The sequence below is a fragment of the Nansenia antarctica genome, assembly GCF_963989245.1.
Source record: "Nansenia antarctica genome assembly, chromosome: 17".
Lineage (NCBI taxonomy): Eukaryota > Metazoa > Chordata > Actinopteri > Argentiniformes > Microstomatidae > Nansenia > Nansenia antarctica.
The window spans coordinates 12,157,782-12,179,254 of NC_137687.1; the positions used below are offsets into that span (position 1 = coordinate 12,157,782).

The following is a 21,473-nucleotide window of genomic DNA, read 5'->3' on the forward strand; positions in this document are numbered from 1 at the left end:
CAGATTAAATTAATATTAGACAGAAGGAGAGCGATAGCACTTTATCTGTTACTCCGAATCCTGAGAAACCAGGGTTGCGTGTGTGTGTCTGTGTGTGTGTGTGTGTGTGTGTGTGTGTGTGTGTGTGTGTGTGTGTGTGTGTGTGAGAGAGAGAGAGAGAGAGAGAGAGAGAGAGAGAGAGAGAGAGAGAGAGAGAGAGAGAGAGAGAGAGAGAGCATGAAAGAACAAAAGAGAGAACGAGAGTAGTGTTACATTAGGCAAATCATTCAGAGCATTTTAGAGAGAGAGACAAAAGAAAGATAACACCTGAAAAAGACTACCCTTCACCTGATGTTCTTTTAACTTGTTTAATTATATTTTTTTAAATAGACATAATTACAGATGTAGACATTGAAACTGTAGTGTACGTTGCTGGTATGATCATTTTCAGGCACGGAAATAGGCGAGACTTCGACTCTCTACGTGGCGCGACAGCCAGAGTGAGACGCGTGAGACACGCATCTCTCAGAATACGGTTATATAGGTTTAGCAACATTATAGTGGCTTCAAACAATTAAGTAACCACCGTCCAGGCAGGGGTTTTGACCCGCATCCAAATATTCAAACCAACAAAATCGTAATCCAGTTCAGGTGGAATTGCAACAAAAATGTGGATTTATTCTCCTTTAAATATAAACATCAAATTCACAGTTCCAGTGGCATCTTTAGAAAATACAAAAATAACAAAATATCATTCCAATGTAGTCTCACTTTCTACAGTGTCTTTCTTTGAGTTTCCGTTGTTCCCTAGAGTTTGTCAGACTCTCTCCTTGTGTGGATCTCAGACCTGCCAAGACTTCCTCCCTGCTAGCCTCACTTCCTGCTATTTCAACAATTTCCCTGACACAGTTCAGACCAATGGGCACTAGGGGGGGAACCATCATACAACATATTCTAATAGTTCATGCAATCATTCATATTTCATTCAATCATCACCATCATTGCTCAATAATATGCATTTAGCTCCTACATACAAACATACTTAGGTGATGCGAAGAACATCCCTTGTAGATGTAAGCCTGTGTTGGCTACAGCTCCTCGACTAGGTCCACGTATGTACAGTGTTCTTTCCAATTGACTGTATTTATTCATCTATTTTTACCTCTGATTCTGGCACTTACCACAATAATGAATCCAGTAGGAAGGTTCCAGGGCCAGCTGGGAAGGGTAGTTGTACATCCTTCATCTTCATTCAGAGGCAGGCAGCTCCTTTCTGTGTTTCCCCTGTGTCCCTCTTTCAATTGCAATCCATATGTTGTACATTTTATTTGGCGAGTGTTATTACATGTTACACTTCTACACATGTCACTGAAGTAACATAAGTTAGACGACGTTTGTGAGCATTCATCATTCGTGTAGAGAACTTTAATCACGATTAAGATGACATGATTGAGATGATGAAGTAGTAGGCAAAGTTAATATTTCAAGGCTCTCTGTTCGCTACGCTGCTTTTGACTTACCAGTATGTCACTATTAGCAAGAGTCCTGCTAGCTAGCTGTCTAACAACAATCAAGCAAGTAAACAGCATTGGTTCAGAGTTCCAATTGTTTTGCACAGTTGAACACAATTATTGCTCTATATTCTATAAAGTTCAATATAGTTTCTTACCTTTTTTCCCAGGCTGTTTGAGAGTAATTGTCCTCTTCAAATACACTGCCTGTGAGTGCCCAGTACAGACTCACTGATTAAGCTCCCCAACTGTTTATTCTTCTCTTGCTCCCACCCAGTGAACCACCTCTTCAATCAATGGAGCAACATTTTCAGATTCCCTGATTGCTCCCAGCTATAATTTTGATTCTCCTTTTGCTCTCACCCAACACTCAACTTTCAGGCTCATTACACAAGGGGTATTGAGACATGTACAGTATGGCAGAACTGAAGCACGTTTGAAGTTGTACATTCAATGACTCAATTCATCTGAGACCTTGGAGGTTAAATTGACATTCAATTTGAGATACTGTTATTGTTTGATTCCCAAGGACAGGAGTGTACAGCACAGAGAATATACATGGTTGTTTCTCTGGAGCCATTCAGAAGTAGCCTCTGTGAAAATGCTCTGAATGTCATATAGGTGGTGAATAACGTTGATTTGCATCTTGGAGAAGTAAAGGTGATAAAGAAAATATCTCTTCTTGGATTTTCCTTTTCCTATGGGCTTAGCAAATAAAAATAATTGTCTGTAGCTCAATGAGATTAAAGAATAGAAATAGGTGTAACTAAGTGGCGTACATGGCGAGATACACCATTGTGATACAGCAAGATTCCCCCTCGACTGTGTGTGTCGTGTGTGTGTGTGTGTGTGTGTGTGTGTGTGTGTGTGTTGTGTGTTGGGGGAGGAGGCGGGGGGGTAGAAGAGAATAAGAAACAAATAAACTGATTGGAAACAAAACATATTTCATGCCTCAAGACAGCTAAAGTGAAATAGACTGGAATAATCATTGATGGTTTTTTCGCCACCACTGCACAAGACATGGCAATCTCATAAGCTTACACACGTCCGACAGAATGAATTTCAAAAAGGCTTCATCCTCTGTGTATGACATTTCTTCCCCCCCCCCCCCAAAGCTAGCAGCCATTAGTTTAATGCTGGTGATAGACTATCAGGGGAGTCTCTCGATAGCTGACTTCATAATTGCTTCCTGATACAGTATTGGCCTCTGTGTGCATTCAATTGAAAACTACCTCACCTATTAAATTGCAGGCGATACTGGTATAATCAGGAGGTTTGTATACGCCAAAAAAACATCTATTCTGAAGCGTACCACATTTGTATAATGCAATTTGTCTTTCTGAAATGCGTTTGTTGGAAATAATGAGTTCATGGCACAGAAACTTTGCTCGACAACCAAGGCAGACAGACGGTAGAGTTTGTTTTTATTTATTTTTTCCTGATGATGGCCTAATTGGGTTTATAAGCCTTCATCGCCGATCTAGGGGCTGGAATGGGGTCGGTTCTTGCCCAGCAGGTTCATGAGACAGAGTTTATGTTCATTCACTCAAATTGCTCAGTGGTGATGATGCATTTAATCCGACATTTCTGCAATTTGAACCAATCATATTGCTCTGGTAGATTTGATTGTTTTTTTTACCGTTGCCACTGAACATAAAGGTCAGAGGCTGATTTCAGTGCGTGTGTGTGTGCGTGTGTGTGAGTGTGATAATAAAGCTCTCAAATATAATAATGCGTCTGTTGCTTTTCTCCACAGCTCAAAGCCGGGGAAACCGCTGCTGTCATTGCCAGGGAACTCGCGGAGCAGACTAAGAGTCATCTTCAGGCGGGGGACATCACCTACACAGTCAAGGCCATGGGTCAGCTGGTGGATCTCCTGGATGTGCAGCTGAGAAACCTCACCCCTGGAGGCAAAGATAGCGCGGCCCGCAGTCTTAATAAGGTAGGTTTCACTGACAAAACCGGCAGAAGCGACGGATAATCTCATAACCGGCTTCTTCTCTCCCCCCGTCTCACTCCTTCTCTCGACTAGTGATCTGACAGAACTTGACAGACGAGAGACACATAATCCGCGGGGGTTGCCAACCTATTGCCTCACCCATCCAGATCAGTTCAGATCAGTGGTCATAAAAGAACAGCAGATCAAGAAAGGAGTTTTTTGTTTTTAAGTGAATTGTTTTCATGGGTGGGGGGTTTGATGACTTGAGTCCAGTCAAACCTGAACAGTCGGTATTGTTTTAATGGTCTGTGCCAAGGCTCACCCACTGTCATCTGGAATGATCTCCTGCTGCTCAATAAGAAAACGATTGTCAGAATGCGGGTGATATTTTGTTAGCAAAAGCTCACCTCGTACAGTTGGTTTCATAAAATCCGAAATCAGTTTTCAGCAATTATATGGGATAGGACTATTTCAAAGCTGGTGCAGTCTAAAGATTGCCCAATAATGGCATCAAGCAAATGTATCAAGCAGTGTTAGTATCCTAGAGCTCCAATCTAATGCAATTATTCTGAAATTCAGTCGAGCACACCTAGGGGCGCTCAGGCAAGGTTAAAGCTAAAATAATACATTATGTCTGCCACGCAACCAATGGAAAAGGCAAACATCAGTGAAATGCAAAATGTCAGCCATTAATTAGTTTGAGCTGCTTCAATTTTAGTGGAACATGAACACCTGTTCTCCTATAGTGTTTTTGTTTTTTTCTAACTTTATTTCATTGCCGCAGACAGATGTCCCCATTGAGATTTTAATGCCAAATCTCTCCATCGGACAGCTAGGCGCTAATAATAGCCAATGGGGCTTAGAAAAAACCCTGATGCACACTTGTTATTGAAAGGGATACAAGAACATGAACATACAATTAAATAAAGCCGTTGCTATACGTGAGAAGGTTCTTGAAATACTTTCAAACTGCAGAGGGTAAACATAGAAATGAGACACATTTGCTCAATTTAAGATAGCATGGACACAAATACAGTAACTATACATTAGCCTTAATAATATCTGGAAAATATATCTGCTAAATAATACCTGCTAAACAAACTGGAAAATACAAGGCTTTCATGAGTGACTCATACAAGAGAAGGATTTTTATCTTAGATCATTATGTGTCATATAAATACATGTAACACAACTACTGTACATGTACAAAACCTACTGTGAAAAACTTCACCCTCAGTCTAACCTCCATTATATACTCCCTGCTAGCATAGCAGACCATAGTGCTAGCTCTCTCTCTATCTCGCTTTCTCTTACTTGCTCGTGTTTACCTCTGAGTTCAATCATCTCGACACAATCTGCTAAAAGCTAAAGGAATTAAAGATTCCTTTGATAAGGAAGCACAATGCTCTCTGAGTTGGCAAATGCCAAGATTCGTGCCTCTTTCATGATCAAAGGGGCACCGCTAAAGGCGCTAAAAGGTCCCCACTTCGGAGAGAGTGGGCTGTGATGTGGAGCAAGAGCTCCTTTATAAGAAGATGTCACCTCTCACAGACAATCAGGAGTGCATTAGCATTCCCTCAAGGCTACCCTCTAGGCTACAAACTAGGCCGCGGTTAGGCACAGGCTACACGGCGCCGGATTTGGCTGAAACGGCGATGATCTGATATCGTTTGCACCTCGCGGCTACACGACTCCGCCGAATTCGTGAGCTGGGTCGGTGGCGAGACGATAACGCTGGGAGGGTGTTTTGGAGGGTGTTTGGGAGTCGCGTGGTCGCCGATTGGGTGCGTTTTCCGATAACGATGACGCGGACACCCACAAATGTATTGTGGTTTACTTAATACTGTTCAGCAATTGGTTACATTCAATGCATGACTTGTGCTATATAGGCTAAATAAAATTATGAAAGCGGGAAGTAACAAGCGTGCGCATCAAAGGTGTTCTTATCGATGCCATTTTTCAGGTTTTCTGCTCGAAATCACATGCCCACAGTGAATATAGAATATCTCCACAATCACAAGGGCCTTCATAATGAATGGTATCAAATGAAAGCTTGCTTTACTAAAATAGCCTACACTTGATAAATCAGTGCTGTGATATTATTTATCGTCTTCGAAACATCTTAGCAAGAGGCACTGAAAACAATTATCATAACGTTTATTATGCATCAGCTCTTTTTATACAACCTACATTTACACAGATGAATAACGTATACATGCAATACCTTGGATGCAGACGTAATGTAAGTGGAGAGGAGATTGATCGGGTTGACAATCAATACTACCGAATGAATGAAAATGAATGAATTTCTAAATATTTCGCGGTACTGTCTCAATTATATTTTTATAATTTTCTGGGTCTACCAATACGCGCCCAGTATACCTGCATACGCGGTTCCATGTGGCCAGAGATTATTTTGCGCGGCGATGAGAAAACGCTTGTGTGGCCAGAGATCGAAATTGCGCTTCGTCGTCGTTTTGTCGTCGTGGAGCCTCAGGCCTTAGTCTGATATTTTGAGACTGGACTGCGCTCTGACCCAGACCACCACATATGATTTACCTTCCTTTCTTTCCAATGACATAACCCACAAGGCATATGTATGTGTGCAGCTCTGTATTAGTGTCGCCCAGTGCTCCAGTACCTCTCTTCTCTCCATTGACCCACTGAAGTCAGTTCCAGGTATGCTAAACGTATTAGCATTCGCCCTCTTCCAGCTGTGACAGGGGTTTCCAGGTTAAGTAGTTCTCCTTACTCCCTGTTCCCCTCACCCAGAAAAAACTAATCTTGAAACTTAAAAGAGTTACAATGTCTTCCTTCCCCCAATCCCCACTTGGGTTGTGTGGCTCGTTTTTGTGCTAATTAAGACCACATTTTCATAATGTTTTCTAGGGATTCACTAATATGTTGACAACATTCTGGGCCAATTAATAACCACACAATCAGCCGATACTGATTATTTAGTATTTAAATAAATATTCAAAGAAATATGTTGCTCCATACAACTACAACTTTTGTATTTATGTATGTATGTATTTTCTGTCTTCTACCCAGATACAAACATTACAGTTACCATTACACTTTATGATTATTACAAATTAAGAAACAGGTTATATAATAATAATAATAATAATAATAATAATAATAATAATAATAATAATAATAATAATAATAATAACAATAACAATATCAATAATAATAATAATAATAATCGGAATAATCAGACATTCTAAAGCTTGTGCAAAACTTGGCAAGCCAACCGGTCAGTGTTTTCAGAGAGAGTTATAAATGTCCTGTTTTTCCAAAGTACGATGGGAAACACTACATTAGCTCATGTTGGAGGTGATGCATTTCTTTCCCCCACTCATTTTGTTTCCAGGTACTGTAACTGAACAGGTACTGTATGTGTGCTAACTGAACAGGTACTGTATGTGTGCTAACTGTTACATTTTCCGCGGTTTGCAGCTGCAGAAAAGAGAGCGCTCGTGCCGGTTTTACGTCCAGGTATTTAGACTTTTACCTTTGACCCACCTTTCCCTCACTCCTCTACTATCATCATGTGCATTCATTCCATTATACCAGTCTCTTTTGGTGTAACTGCGACCATTTATTGTTGACCCAAACTAAAATCATTGTTGTGCATGTGCTACTGTCCATGGTATTGTTTATTATGTTGGGCCTGTCATGTGAACTTTTACCTTTTTTTGAATATGTTCATTTGAACCTTAATCTAACCAATCTAACTGTTAAACCCTAATGGATATGTTTGGAAAGACAGGGTCAGATTGAGCTAATATGGGCGCAGTCACCTTCTTACCCTAATCCCCTCACACCCTTGCTCATGTGCGCACACCTTCCCAACATGTTTTGACTGGTATTGTGCTCCAATGTTTGTGATGGTATTTGATCATTTAAAACAAAACGCCATAATACACAATATGTATGTGATAGGGGAGGCTGGTGGAGGTAGAAATCAGAGGACAGGCTTATTGTAATGCATGGAATGAAATGAACAATGGGATTAGAATGAGGAATGGTATCGAATGTGTGTTTGATACCATACCTCATTCGATTCCATGCATTACGTCCTCCAAGTTATGGTCCCCCTGGTACATTGGTTGGTCATGGATGTGTGTGTCATGGTTTGGATAAGGAAGGATATGACACACGTTATTGGGTTTTGTTTGAAGAACACTAGGGCCGGTTTCACAGACAAGGCTTAAGCCTAGTCCTGGACTAAATCACACTTTCAATGTAAAATCTCCATTGAAGATGCTTTTTAGTCCAGGATTAGGCTTAAGCCTTGTCTGTGAAACTGGCCCCATGGAGTTCTCTATAGCTGTTTTATAATGGTCTCTATAGTTGACATATGAACAAAAAACGTTTTCACATGTTCAATCCACTGTATTTGCGATAGTACGCGTGCTCACAATACAGTAGAACAGAGGAGTGATGTACCGTAAGAACACTTACATTTTGACAGATGACATTTTTTACAATGCTCAACACATTATCTAAACCATTTGAATCTGTGGAACTGAATTCCCACATTTTTGAATATTGAAAGGATATTATGGTTCAGAGCCAAAAGTGACCCCATTACACTGAAACAAGTAAGATCCTCCAGAACTCATTTGGCAGGCAAAACTCATAGGGGTGTTATGACTGTTCCTGATGCATAATACATGTGTGTCCCAATTTGTAGGGCCTCTATACAGCTCTTTCTTTAGCTCCAGTGTGGTTGTGATATATTTCAACATGCCAGTTAGCTGTCATCAGAATCAGTTCTACCTTCAGGAGAACTGCTAGATGAGTTGACATCCATATCCTTCTCACATATTGTTCCTATCAGCTTGTTAAGTCTGACGTCAAAAGTGACGTTTAACTATTTCCGTGTCCAAACCAGAAATTCTCCGCACCAGAGTACCTCTGAACTACAGCGGTAGAATGACAGTTTAATCGTTTTTTAGACTCGGATCTATTCATTCAACAAGGGACACAGCACTTTCCCGTTTTCTCCATATTGTCAGGGTATTTGAGCCTCGGAAAAGCGCTATATAAATATAATTTATTATTATTATTATTATTTCTCCATTTCGAAGACAGCGCCTCAGCCAACGTTGGGACCCGGAAACACGTCACGACTTAACAAGCGGATAGCTTACAGATTAGCCATATGTTATACCATAGGCACCTACCACAATACACGTGTCAAGCAACATGTAGGCTACTGTATTTGACTGTTTCTATTCCTCTGGGGTATGTTGTAAGTCACTTACAAGTGTGGGTGTTTGATTGTGCCCGTGATGGTGGAAAGACATACATTTGGGTTTTGTGTTGTCTGTGTGACAGAGTAACTATAATTGTATGCGTCGGTTTTAGCTTATTGGTGTATGGATTTTCAGTAGGTGCTAGCTTGCGACTGAGATTGGTACACGAGGAAACAATTCAAAGAGAGAATCCAGTAGGAATGTAGACAACACAGCTGACACAGACTTCCGTCACTATAGACGATTCGGCTCAAATAGACGGGTTTATGTGTTGCGTACAGTACATGTGCGCATTCTTGTACAGCAAGAGTGTGTGTGTGTGTGTGTATGTGTTTGCGTGCTTATGTGGGTGTGTGCGCGTGCGTGCGTGTGTTCACATGTGTGCACAACTGTTGAGCCACGGGTACATGTGCGCATTCTTGTACAGCAAGAGTGTGTGTGTGTGTGTGTGTGTGTGTGTATGTGTTTGCGGGCTTGTCTGTGCGTGCGTGCGTGCGTGCGTGCGGGTGTGCGCGTGCGTGTGTTCACATGTGTGCACAACTGTTGAGCCACGGGTACATGTGCGCATTCTTGTACAGCAAGAGTGTGTGTGTGTGTATGTGTTTGCGGGCTTGTCTGTGCGTGCGTGCGTGCGCGCGTGCATGTGTTCACGTGTGTGCACAACTGTTGAGCCACGGACCGTGTCTATTGGATCCTCTCCCCAGCCCGTCAGTGTCAGACAACAAAAGAAGAAGGCGACTTTTTTGCTCGATGAACCAGAATAATGGAGCACCATCTGCTACCCCACGCAAACACACACATTGATTGTGGCCCGCGCCAGGCTTTGAGGGACTTCCATTGATTAGGGAAATCGGGGGAATGTTTTCTCCAACGGGCCCCCGGTGGACGTCGTAAGTGGGATTAGTAGTGGATACAGAATAAACGGAGGCAACTCTCCCCTCGCAAACAGCTGCTTCTCATCTCCCCTCTGTTTTGGGACCCGGCTGAGCACACCGCCAGACAATCATCGCCGGCAATAAGGGAGAGCCATTAGGTGAAAACGCTATGGCACAATTCTCGGGGTGAAGAAGAGAGATTGAGGAAAAAAAAGAAGGGATTAAGTAGCGTGTGGATAGGCTTTTGTGAGTTTGTGAATTGACTGCCTCTCTGCACGGCGACACGTGTTGGATGCTATTCAGATTGGTAAATCAGGTATGCGACGTGCTCGTTAGCCCTGGTGCTAATTGGTGGTTAGGAGGGACCGAGCAGGTGTTTGCCCCCTCTAATGGAGATGAGAGGTGTGTGTGGTTCACCATTTTGATTTAGAGACCATCTATGTGTAGGGGGGGGGGTTAGGGTTCACATTATTCACATTCTGCCAAGTCTGTACAGGTGCTATCATCCTTGAATATCTTCACTAGATTGCATTTCGTCAGTGTATTGCGCTCCTTTTTAGGCTACGGTGGTCAGATCCGTGGAGGACAATGTGATCACTATAAATGGTTAATTACTATAAGCGATATGCAATATGTTTATGTTGCTGTTGTTGTTGTTGTTGTTGTTGTTTTTCCAGCAGTCCCTACTAGCTCACTGGCAGTTGTTAAGGAGTCTAGTTGGCTGTACATTTATGGAATTGCAGTCGTAACCTTAGCTGTGTTTGTTCAAACATTGAACGAAAAGAAACATTTTGCTGGGCCACAGAATAGTGTAGCCTACTATACTATACTGCAACTGTAACATGGCCTTGGGGGTATGTTAGATTTGCGTTTCTACAGACATATCAGAGTTCTAACCCCGGTTTCCCCCTAAAGGAATTTTTCCCTATTAGGAACATAAAAGAGCTGCTACTCTTTGATTCTTAACAAACATGATCAAAATAGCACCCGGCATCCCATCCCTTTGTTGTTTAAAGCACCATCTTGTTTATGGACCCTGACACGTTGGTTGGCCAATTATAGTGATTACATCCTCTTTGGCCTCAAACTAAGGTTAAACAAACCCACTCATAATGACTACCAGAGCAGAGATTCAGCTAATTGGAAAAGGGTTACAGAGTGATACAGTTGAATTCAGAAGTTTTACATACATAGTCATTTAACAAATTATATTTTTCTATAGGTCATCTCTACTTGAGAGTAGAACAACACAAAATCCAACAAGAAAGACAGACACACATTAATACCCACATCACAATCTAGAAAAACAGGTTATCTACTTAATGCATAGCACAAGTACTTTTTCCAACCATTGTTTACAGATTATTTCACTTATAATTCACTATATCACAATTCCATTGGGTCAGAAGTTTACATACACTAAGTTGACTGTGCTTTTAATTCAAACAGCTTGGAAAATTCCAGAAAATGATATCATGGCTTCAGAAGCTTTTGATAGGCTAATTGATACATGTACCTGTGGATGTATTTTAAGGCCGACCTTCAAACTCAGTGCCTCTTTGCTTGACATCATGGGAACATTTAAAGAAATCAGTCAAGACCTCATAAAAAAAATGATGGAAGAAGGACGAAGCCACTCCTCCAATACCACCATAAAGCCAGACTACCCACATCGGCACAAAGATATTACTTTCTGGAGAAATGTCCTTTGGTTTGATGAAATAAAAATGTAACTGTTTGGCCATAATGACCAACGTGATGTGATGTTCTGAGGAAAAAGAGGGAGGCTTGCAAACCGAAGGACACAACAACATCCCAACCATGAAGCACGGGGGTGTCAGCATCATGTTGTGTGTGTGTGTGTGTGTGTGGGGGGGGGGCGGTGGAAGCATCATGTTGTGGGGGGGCTTTGCTGCAGGAGGGACTGGTGCACTTCACAAAATAGATAGCATCATAAGGAAGAAAGAAAGAAAGAAAATGATGTGGATGTATTCTATATCAAGACATCAGCCAGGAAATTAAATTCTTCCAAATGGACAATGACCCCAAGCATACTTCCAAAGTTATGGCAAAATGGCTTACGGACAGGGTATTGAAGTGGCCATCACAAAGCCCTGACCTCAATCCTATAGAAAATGTATGGAGAAGAACTGAACAAAAATGTGTATGAGCAAGGAGGCCTACACACCTGCCTCAGTTACACCAGTTCTGTCAGGAGGAATGGGCCAAAATTCCACCAACGTATTGTGGGAAGCTTGTGGAAGGCTTATAAAATGTTATCGGTGGCAAATTGGTTAAAATATGAGGTTTGTTAGGGTGACCAGTGACCACACATTCATAGAGAGGGAGGTTTCCTCCTCTATCCTGCGGTTTACTGTCTCAGTCACCACTGAAACCACCCTTGCGGTTCACGGTCAGAGACGTACTGCACGTTTTTAATTAGTTTACCAATAGATAGCTGCAACCTTTCATTAACTCTGTACATCTGCTTTGTTTATTTCTAGGAGTTTTGATTAGACTTGTTGAGGTACTGTTTGAGTCTGATAGCACACAATTGCTTATCTTGGTACTGACCTTGGGATGACTTTTTTCTTTGTAGTCTAACGCTATTACAGTATAAGCTTACTGTTTGAATGTCCTACATACACACAAATGCTATCTGTCGTTATTGGATTTAATAACACAGCATTGGAAATTCAAAGAGCTTTACACGCATGATATTGTTGATTATTTGGAAACATTGTGGTATCTTGCTGAGATTGGTCACGCATGGTGACTTTCTTCATAAATGGACTGATTATATAGCGCCTTACTCCAAAGCGCTTTACAATGGCCTCTCATTCACCCATTCACACACACATTCACACACCAATGGTGGCAAGCTACCATGCAAGGCTCTGGCCCGCTCATTGGGAGCAATTTGGGGTTTGGTGTCTTGCCCGAGGACACTTCGACATGTGGCCAGCCGGGGTTCGAACTGCCGATCTGCCGACTCTTGCGATCATTAGACGCCGGCTCTACGTCCTGCACCACAGCCGCCCTCTTCAGCTTCAGCATATTGATGACCATTGAGTTAGCAGGGTTGTGGGGTGAAAGAGGTCCAGACAGAGAGGGAGAGAGAGAAACATAGAAAGATATCAGTTCTACCTACAGTACAGCTATATCAACCAAGAGAGTGTGTCTCACAGAAAAAGGAAGATGGAAGGCAAAGTGAACACGATCAAAGAAGGAAAACAGACTGAATAAAATTGAGAGAGAAATTAGTTTGAAAATGAAGTGGAAAGAGGGGGAAGTAAGGGCCATGAGCTGCCTTGCGGTTCATCTCTCTCTGGTTCCGCTAAGCCGTAGAAGGGAGTTCGGGCTCAGCCAGAATCAATTCCGTCGACCTTGAGTTCATTTCATCAATCAGCACACACGGGTTTGGACCCGCTCCAAAACCCAGCAAATATCCACCTCCTTCCTTTTCCCCTCATTGGTATAAATGGTCCATGTGACAATACGTCTTTCATCCCAGTCATTTCATATCATAAAACCTCAGCATTCCATGAGGGAGGAGGCTAGTTGATGAGTAGCATGTCCAGGTCTGACCAAATAACTAACTAAGTGTATTTAAACTTCTGACCCACTGGGAACGTGATGAAAGAAATAAAAGCTGAAATAAATCATTCTCTCTACTATTATTCTGACATTTCACATTCTTAAAATGAAGTAGTGATCCTAACTGACGTAAGACAGGGAATGTTACATGTCAGGAATTGTGGAAAAAACAGAGTTTAAATGTATTTGGCTAAGGTGTATCAGGAGTGTAAACTTCCGAATTCACCTGTATAACAGGTGGCCTGAATTACCTACTTTAGCTCCCTCGTTCTGATCACTTTAGTTCACTTTAGTGTAAGTCTAGTTTAAAAGATCGGAATTTCATCTATCAGCACACACAGGCTGACTTGGACCCGCTCCAAAACCCTGCCCAATATCCCATAACCCAATATCCACCTCCTTCCTTTCCCCTCATTGTTATAAATGGTCCATGTGACAATACTTCTTTCATCCAGTCATCATGTCATGAAACCTCAGCATTCCATGAGGGAGGAGGCTAGTTGATGAGTAGCATGTCCAGGGAGGAGGCTAGTTGACCAGAGAAACCAGGAAGTACTTGGTTTCTCTGGGTTTGCTTGGATCCTTTCAAGAGGAGGAAAAACTAGTAAATAAAACATAACAGTGGTGGAACGGAGCTTGGAGCTGTGGAGCGAGCCAGTGCATTTTGACAGATGGGATAGCAGTCTGCCTGCAGTAAGGCATCCAGACTGTAGCCCCACTGCACTCACTGTGGTGTGCTGCTTGGATGCACCCCTCTCGGCTCCCTACCGCTCTCTTTGGAAATTAGAGGCTCTTGTGAAAAGAAAAGTGTGTGTGTGTGTGTGTGTGTGTGTGTGTGTGTGTGTGTGTGTGTGTGTGTGTGTGTGTGTGTGTGCGTGCGTGTTGTCCCCGGGAGTCTTGACTTGCTTATGCTGGTCTATTCAGTGCCACGCACATGCTGTGCAAGTCAAGATGTATCACAATTGTTCATGGTGATGGATCAGGCGCATCATCTCTCAAAGGACATATTGTTGTACAGCCGATTGCAGTTTCAGAGAAATATTCAGAGAAATATTGGAAAATATTGGAAATATTGGAAAACCCAGAAGAAGAATTCCCTAGTTGTTCACTGTCATACTGTATGACGAGGCGTCATCCAATGAATTTGGAGGTATTTGCAGACAAGATGTTCCTGTACACTTCAGAATACATTTTGCTGCTGCTGTCAGCAGAGGGGGGAGGGGGGGGGGGGGGGGGGTAGGTAGGTAGGTAATCTGGGGGTCCATGGGAAATGTCCTCAGCTGACTCAGGAAAAACAGGCAGTGACACGGCGTATCGATCCCAGAGTGAGTGTGGTGTGACCAAGTTAGGTCCTTAGTGGAAGTTGGAGCTGTCGACTCTGTCCACCCCAAGGAACTTGAAGCTGTCGACTCTCCACCTCGGCCCCTCCACCCCCCACCCACCCCTTACTGAGATTTGGAGAGAGGTTGTTATCCTGGCACCAGTCGGGCCAGGACTCTCACCTCCTCCATGTCAGGCTGACCCGTTGTTTTTTTTCTGATCAGGTCAACCGCAGTGGTGTCATCAGCAAGTGGAGCATGGCCACACCGTTGTGGGTGAATAGGGGGCTGAGCACACAGCCCTGGGAGGGCTCCTCTGTTAAGAGTAGAAGTGGAGGGGGTGATGCTGTCTAACCTTCGTCACTTGGGGTCTACCCATCGGAAAGTCCAGGATCCAATTACATAGAAGAAGAAGAAGATTCTTCTTCATTTGTCATTGCACAGAGTACAGCGAAATGTATTTTCTGCTCTAGGCACAGGCGTCAGAGTTATAGAAGGAGCAATTAAGGGGTTCAACGCCTTGCTCAAGGACACTTCGACACGTAAGCCAGGCAGGGGTTCGAATCGTCGAGTTGCCGACCTTGCGATCGTTAGACGCCGGTTCTACCGGCTGAGCCACAGGCGTCCCGGTTACATAGGGAGGTGTTGGTCGCTGAGGGTGGTGACAAGCTTGGAGGGGACAATGGTGTTGAATGCTCAGCAGTAGTCAACGAACAACATTCTCACATAGGTGTCCTTCTTGGCCAGGTGGGATAGGACAGTATGCAGGGCGTAGGCGATGGTGTCATCTTGTGACGTTAGAATTATACGGTTCTATCTAAAGTTTTGTCAAAATTGAGTTTTTTTACATAATGAATGAATGAATGGTCTTTATTGTCATTGCTATAGTACAGGTACCAAACAACGACATTTAGGAGGGGTGGCTCCCCCAATGCTAGGAAAGGAAAAAAAAAAAAAAAAAAAAACACAAGAAGGGAAGGAGCTGGTTTACATAAATAAATAAAGGCTATGTACACTATCCACTATACTATACTGTACAGATAGACGACTAGGGTTGTCATATTGCACATAGTGTTATTGCACATTCATTTGAAGTGTCGCAGTTTGCAGGCTAGAAATGTACATATTTGTGCCTCAGCACTACACCTGATTTTTTTCAGTCCAGCAGCTGCCATCAATCCGTCCAGACTGTCCAGGGCCCAGAACCTAGGTCTTTGCTGTGTTCAGGGCCTGGATGGCCCTGGGGTAGAAGCTGTTCTTCAGTCTGTTTGTCCTTGCGGCCATGGTCCTGTACCGCCTTTTCGAGGGCAGCCGGGTAAAGTGTTCGTACCCAGGGTGGGTTGGGTCTCTGGAGATCTTGGAGGCCTTCCTGAGACAGCGTGTGTTGTACAGCTCTTCCAGAGAGGGGAGGGGGGCGCCGGTGATCTTCTGGGCTGTTCTCACGACTCTGTAGCGCATTTCTCTCCGCGGTTGTGCAGCTGGAGAACCATGGAACTGATCCATTAGGTGTTTATTAATGCCTGTGTGGTGTTATTTTTTTAAATGTTTACATGTTTGAGTTAGTAATTCATAAAATACAAAGGTTCCATCTCACAAAACATAATGGAATGTAAAATTGTTGACACTCAATATCTCTGAACTACCCTAAACGGAGATAGAACCTTATCATTCTAAGCTCACGATCTGTGGATCTATCGGGGCGGTATACCAACTGGAGAGACTGCCACATGCCTCTCACGTTAGTGTCCTGGTACTGTGATTCGACCGTGCCTCTGTGCCTCAATAACTGATGTTATTGTCCTTTAAAACCTGATAGGAAGTCCTTCCTATCAAAACAGTCCTGGAGCATAAAATCAGATTGGGCAGAAAACGATCCGCGTCACTGGTGACGTTTGTTTCAGTCTCTGTGTGAGATATCAACAACAGAATGGCTATCATGGTTTCTGATTGATTTGTATGATAGTTCAGCCTCATAATGGTTTCCTTGACTTTCATTGATGTTTCTTTGATCTTAAATGTTGACAGACATGGGGTCTGGTTAAAAAGTCCTCAAGTACGGCAATGTCATTTTTCTGATTATGAAAGTGCAGATTGAAGCTTTCAAATGATGTGTGATACATTGAAATCTTAAAATAGCTGAAGAAGATATGCTTATTAGAACATCGCTACGAACATCTAACTGCATGCTTAGCACAGCACACATACTATACTGATAGAACATACTAAAAACACATAACTACACATCATTAGATGATCACACAGTCCTTGCTTTTGAACTAACTGCTGATAGAACATGAACATACTAAAATCACATAGCTACACATCATTAGATGAATCTGAAAATAGTTGAAGAAGATATGCTTATTTGAACATCGCTACGAACATCTAACTGCATGTTTAGCACGGCGCAACACGCTGATAGAACATACTAAAAACACATAACTACACATCATTAGATGATCACACAGTCCTTGCTTTTGAACTAACTGCTAAAACGTACGTTCGTTTACAAGGCAATGTATCACTTACCCAGTAATGGGTAACAAGCTTTTTGCTCATTTGAGGGGGGTAGTGGTGGTCTAGTGGATAGTGAGTTGGACTTGTGATCGGAAGGTTGTGAGTTCAAATCCCGCCTGAAGCCACACCACTACTAGTGTGCCCTTGGGTAAGGCACTTAGCCCTCAGTTACTCCAGGGGGAATGTCCCTGTAATTCGTAATTGTAAGTCGCTTTGGATAAAGGCGTCTGCTAAATGGCAAAATTATAATTATTAAATTATTAAATTATTATTATTAATTATTTGTGCGACTTGAGAATTGCCAACATGCTGACCTTTTCACCAGACTCTCAAATGAAGTCACAAATGATGGGACGGAACACAACTGACTAACACAGGAACACCTTTGATTGATTGATTGATTGATTGATTGATTGATTGATAGCAAATGCATACTCTTCAAAATGCTTTCGACCCATCTCCTGGGTTTGTAAACGCTGCTCACATTCAATACGTGTATCGCCGCCCATTCGACATCTACTGTAGTTTTCTCACTTTCTCTGCAAATCTTAAACCCCTTCTGGCAACGGGGACACTATGCCTGTGCCACAGGAGGAAAAAAGAGCTCCTTAATTGAGAGTGAATCAACCTAAGCTTCTGCCTTAATGTCAAAAGGTGGGGGTTTGAGATTGGCTGCAGATAATGAATAATTACATCAAAGTTGGGTGCCAGACTGCCTGCCTTTAAAAAAGACAGCGTTTGTGTGCAGAGTGTGTTATGCATGAGGAAAAGCCAGCTGGTGCTATTTGATATTCTCTTCATCTCGGCGTGCTAGTGAGTTGAATACAATCAGCTCTCGTCCTCTACTCTGTGATACAGAGATGCCGGGTGATCCTCGGTGCCACTCTGTTTCCCGAGGCAACACAGTCATTATGCTATACCTCGTATAGCATATACTGTAATTTGGGGCTGAATAACACTTATGTGTCGAGAGTGTGATGTCAGTTATCTGATTATCAGTGAGTCGTTTGATTCGGGAGGGCTGCTCCAATGGGCTGTTCTTCATTGCCTGCCTTATGTTTCTCCCCTGCTGGTCCGGAATAATCTCTGATGCTCATATTCCCTTTCATAGCACATTGATCAAATACAGAAGCCAGCCACAGGGTTCACACTAAGGTATTGCCATATGCGGCATTAGAGGAGCTTGATGTTTCTCCTTCAGATGTCTCACTGACATGCATTTACTATCAAGAATGGCGTATTTGAAATGTTTTGTAATGTCTTTGAAGCGCGTCTCCGATTGATGTATCAGAGGATACTGTGTTACATTTTGTTAATGATGAATTATTCTTTCTGTCTAGCTTTTTCAGTCCTTGAAAGGCGGTCATTTAAACCCTTTTATCAATAGCTAATGTCAAAGTATAAAGTGTACCGTATAAAGTATTAACACATTAACTTGTGCGAACACCTAATTGATTCTATTTTCAGCTGTATTCATGCATTATGTTATGTCTACTGTAGCATGGGGAATGTAAAGAATAACCTTGCTTGACCAGTGTAGTATTATATTCATAAATCTTTCCATTTGGCAGTGTTAATCTTTAATTGTTCTCAATCTCTCATCTTATCTGTAGATTGCTCTCTTGATTGCCCCATTTCTTATTGGTTTCTGTGATGCTGTTGGAATTAGATAAAATGTAACTGAGGTTAAACTATATTTATAGGCAATAAAGCATTCCTCAGAATAGTTACTGTATCTTAACACTAGAACAGACGTGCCTTTTTACCTACTAAAAGAGTCGCCTCGGGGCGCCCCTCTAATGCTAACCTGCTATGTACACACAACGACCACTAGTTTGCAGCTTGTAAATTAGCCTGCTTCCTCCACAGAAAAACTGCAAAAAAGCTTCATACTAGCTTATCCTGATGTGATTTTGAAAATGTAAGGATACTGGGTGGTAGAACGCACATATCTAGGAAAAGTCATGAAAGGAGGGTCCTGAAATTTGATCGAGTGCAAAGATATAATACTTTTTTTTATACTCCCTCATGGCTAAGTAGCCAATGGCTTTTGTATTGAATCTGATTACTTCACAGTACTTTAATGTTCATTTGCATGTGCATGTTGAGGTATTAAAAGCCATGCATTGAAAAATAAAATATTCTGTTAAGAAATCAATAACTGCACCATGTAAAGCCTTGACTTAATTGTTAAAAATAATGTATGCCATGGTAATGTTTCAGTGGAACATTCCAGTGTGTGTCTCATTGCCCTTTTCTCTTCCACTCATTTTGTCCACACTTCACTTCATCTAGTATGCCTGTGAATTGTCCCTGGTGTGTGTCTGTGAAGGCTCTTTCATAACCCTGGTGTGTGTCTGTGAAGGCTCTTTCATAACCCTGGTGTGTGTCTGTGAAGGCTCTTTCATAACCCTGGTGTGTGTCTGTGAAGGCTCTTTCATAACTGCATTGATGTCTGTGCTCTCTCAATATTCTGCATGGACTTGTCCTACCCATGGTAATGTTACCCTTAATGACCAGCTAGTGATCCTCGCTCATATCATTTAACTCTAGCCCTCGCATAACCCCATTCACATTCCTGTTAACCCCTCAACTACTCCATCTGATGACCCATCACTGTTATTATTGGTAATTCTAATATATGACACTGCTATAACCCACATTGATAATAATAATAATAATAATAATAATAATAATAATAATACATTAGACTTATACAGCGCTTTTCTAGACACTCAAAGACGCTAGACACTCAAAGACACACCTTGATGTGTTCGTTAGCATCCCTGGCTAACTGGTTGTGTTGTGTCTGGTCTCAGGCGATGGTGGAGACGGTGAACAACCTGCTGCAGCCTCAGGCCCAGGCCGCGTGGAGGGACCTCAGCACGCTGGAGCAGCTGCGGGCGGCCACCATGCTCCTGGACACGGTGGAGCAGGGGGCCTTCGTCCTGGCAGACAACCTCCTCAAGACGGACATCGTCCAGGAGAACACCGACAATATCCGTGAGTACATTTACATTTGACATTTTTTGACATTTCGTGAGCTTAGAATTATAAGGTTCTATCTCCATTTTTGTCAAAATGTAGTTTCTTACATAATCTGATCCATTAGGTGTTTATTAATGCCTGTGTGGTGTTATTTTTAAAATGTTGACATTTTTGAGTTAGTAATTCATAAAATACAAAGGTTCCATCTCACAAAACATAATGGAAAAAAAAACAAAAAACTTTGATGCTCAATATCTCTGAACTGCCCTAAACGGAGATAGAACCTTATCATTCTAAGCTCACGATTTTTGACATTTAGCAGACTCCTTATTCCAAAGCGACTTCCATTTAAATCGATACATTTGATTAAACAAGTGAATCGTCGATTCACCGGTCGTAGCGGGAAGAGTACTCCAGCTCAGGCCAGGGGCCGTCGGCAGTCGTCGTGATAGAAGAAGAAAGAAAGATTTTAGATTTTTTGGGGGACACAGGAGAAACAGTACAAGGGGGGCAGTAGAAGTCTCAGGAGACACAGTATTGGGGGAAGCTGGTGTCTCAGGAGACACAGTGCTGGGGGGTAGTAGATGTCTCAAGAGGAGCAGTTAAGGTGTAACCTGAAGAGACGGGTCTTCAGACTGTCACACTTCTGACAGCTGTGGGAAGCTCATTCCAATGGCTGGGAGCCTGTATAGTGAAGAGCAAACACAGAAAGCCCCAGACATCCCTCTATATATATACAGTATATACATGTATTACTTCTATAGTATACCTGTGTATGTTCACAACGTAACATAACCAATGAAGATGAACAGTCTTGTTTTGTTATTTATTTTATTATTAATGATATACTATAATATTATGTTCTCAACTTTTCAAGTTTTCCTGTCGAGTATACTGGAGCTCACAAGTGTCTCATCCATCTAAGGTGCTGTCCATCGCCTAGGCAACATAGTGTCTTATGGGTATTGATCTAGGGTGCTCATGTATCGGCCAATTATGTCATGAGGCTTTAGAATGAGATCAAAGGTCAACGGTTAAACGTGCCCAGCCTCTGGGAGGTTAGGTCTAGTCAGGGTGAGATGAATGACCTCTTTGTCCGCAGTTACCTATAAATTGATATAATTATCTATAATTACTGTGTTTATACCAATTCCGATTCTAAGCATGAATTAAGCCAGGTTCGAATGGGAAGTGGATCAATGGTCATGGCTGAGACCCTGTGGAGAATAAGTATTGATTTTTTTTTTCTTCTTCTCCCATAGCGCTTCGCTGTCAGTTTCTTTGTAGAAAACTGAAAAGAGTCCATCGTTCAATCATCATATTCTGTGTACATCTCGGTTTCTCCCAGTGCCAATAACCGACTACTGTTCTTCAAGTGTCGACTTACAAAATCTGCAGTCCACGTTTCAAGCACTTTGCAAAGTAAACAAGAGTAGAGAGTAAATAAGAGTAAAGAGTAAATAAAACAAGTTTGCAAACTT

At 42.2% G+C, this 21,473-nt stretch overlaps 1 protein-coding gene across 1 annotated transcript in view; it reads left to right on the top strand.

Moving 5' to 3' along the window:
* Positions 1-21,473, top strand: part of LOC308172279 (adhesion G protein-coupled receptor L3) — a gene marked incomplete at its 3' end in the record, with an annotated part of 155,338 nt that overhangs the window by 76,236 nt on the left and 57,629 nt on the right. The window contains exons 7-9 of the mRNA XM_080547182.1: positions 3,247-3,432; positions 6,892-6,930; positions 19,824-20,007. Coding sequence (XP_080403308.1) covers positions 3,247-3,432; positions 6,892-6,930; positions 19,824-20,007 — 409 coding nt within the window. The remainder of the gene's footprint in view (positions 1-3,246; positions 3,433-6,891; positions 6,931-19,823; positions 20,008-21,473) is intronic.